General features: G+C 67.3%; 1 protein-coding gene across 1 annotated transcript in view; it reads left to right on the top strand.

Moving 5' to 3' along the window:
* Positions 1-636, top strand: part of KIF14 (kinesin family member 14) — a 41,637-nt gene that overhangs the window by 21,733 nt on the left and 19,268 nt on the right. Inside the window, exon 22 of the mRNA XM_014532355.1 lies at positions 414-629. Within this exon, the coding sequence (XP_014387841.1) occupies positions 414-629 (216 nt within the window). The remainder of the gene's footprint in view (positions 1-413; positions 630-636) is intronic.

Genomic DNA, 636 nt, shown 5'->3' with positions numbered 1-636 from the left:
TGGGGACCAGGCCCTGCGGGTGGACTCGGGCCTGAGCGTGGAGAGGGCGCGGCTGAGGCTGGTCTGCGGCAGAAACGAGAGAGAGAGAGAGAGAGAGAGAGAGAGAGAGAGAGGCAGGCCGATGGGCTCCCAGGTTTTAGAGGCAGCCGAGCGGCAGTAAGAGACCAAACCCCGACCCCCGGTTGCCCTTAGGGAAGCCTGCCAGGCGGCTGTCGGGGTGGAAAAGTTCAAGGGCAAAGACCCTCCCTGTTGTCCTCTCTCGTCACCCGTGTGCGACCCCAGAGGCCTCCGTTTCCTAGTCCCCTGTCCTGGGGGGGGGCGGGGCCGCCATGTCCTAGTCCCTGTCCCGGGGGGCGGGGCCACCATGTCCTAGTCCCTGTCCCGGGGGGCGGGGCCGCCTGTCTCGCTCTGAGACGGAGGCGCTGCTGTTTCGGGGCACAGAGCGTGTTCCCCTCCCCGTCTGGTCTGTCCTTTCTTCGCCTCCCGCTCCTGCACCTCGTGCATCTGACAAACGGGTCCCTGTCACCGGGCAGGGCTGCTCCTCAGACATCCCGTCGATGGTGACGGACGCGCAGAGAAGAGCCACCCAGGCCGTCCGACAGGCTGTGGCGTGTGCGGGGCAGCTGGCGGTGCTGA

Source organism: Myotis brandtii, unplaced genomic scaffold, assembly GCF_000412655.1.
Source record: "Myotis brandtii unplaced genomic scaffold, ASM41265v1 scaffold888, whole genome shotgun sequence".
NCBI classification, from domain to species: Eukaryota; Metazoa; Chordata; class Mammalia; order Chiroptera; family Vespertilionidae; genus Myotis; species Myotis brandtii.
This window is presented reverse-complemented; position numbering and strand designations above follow the sequence as displayed.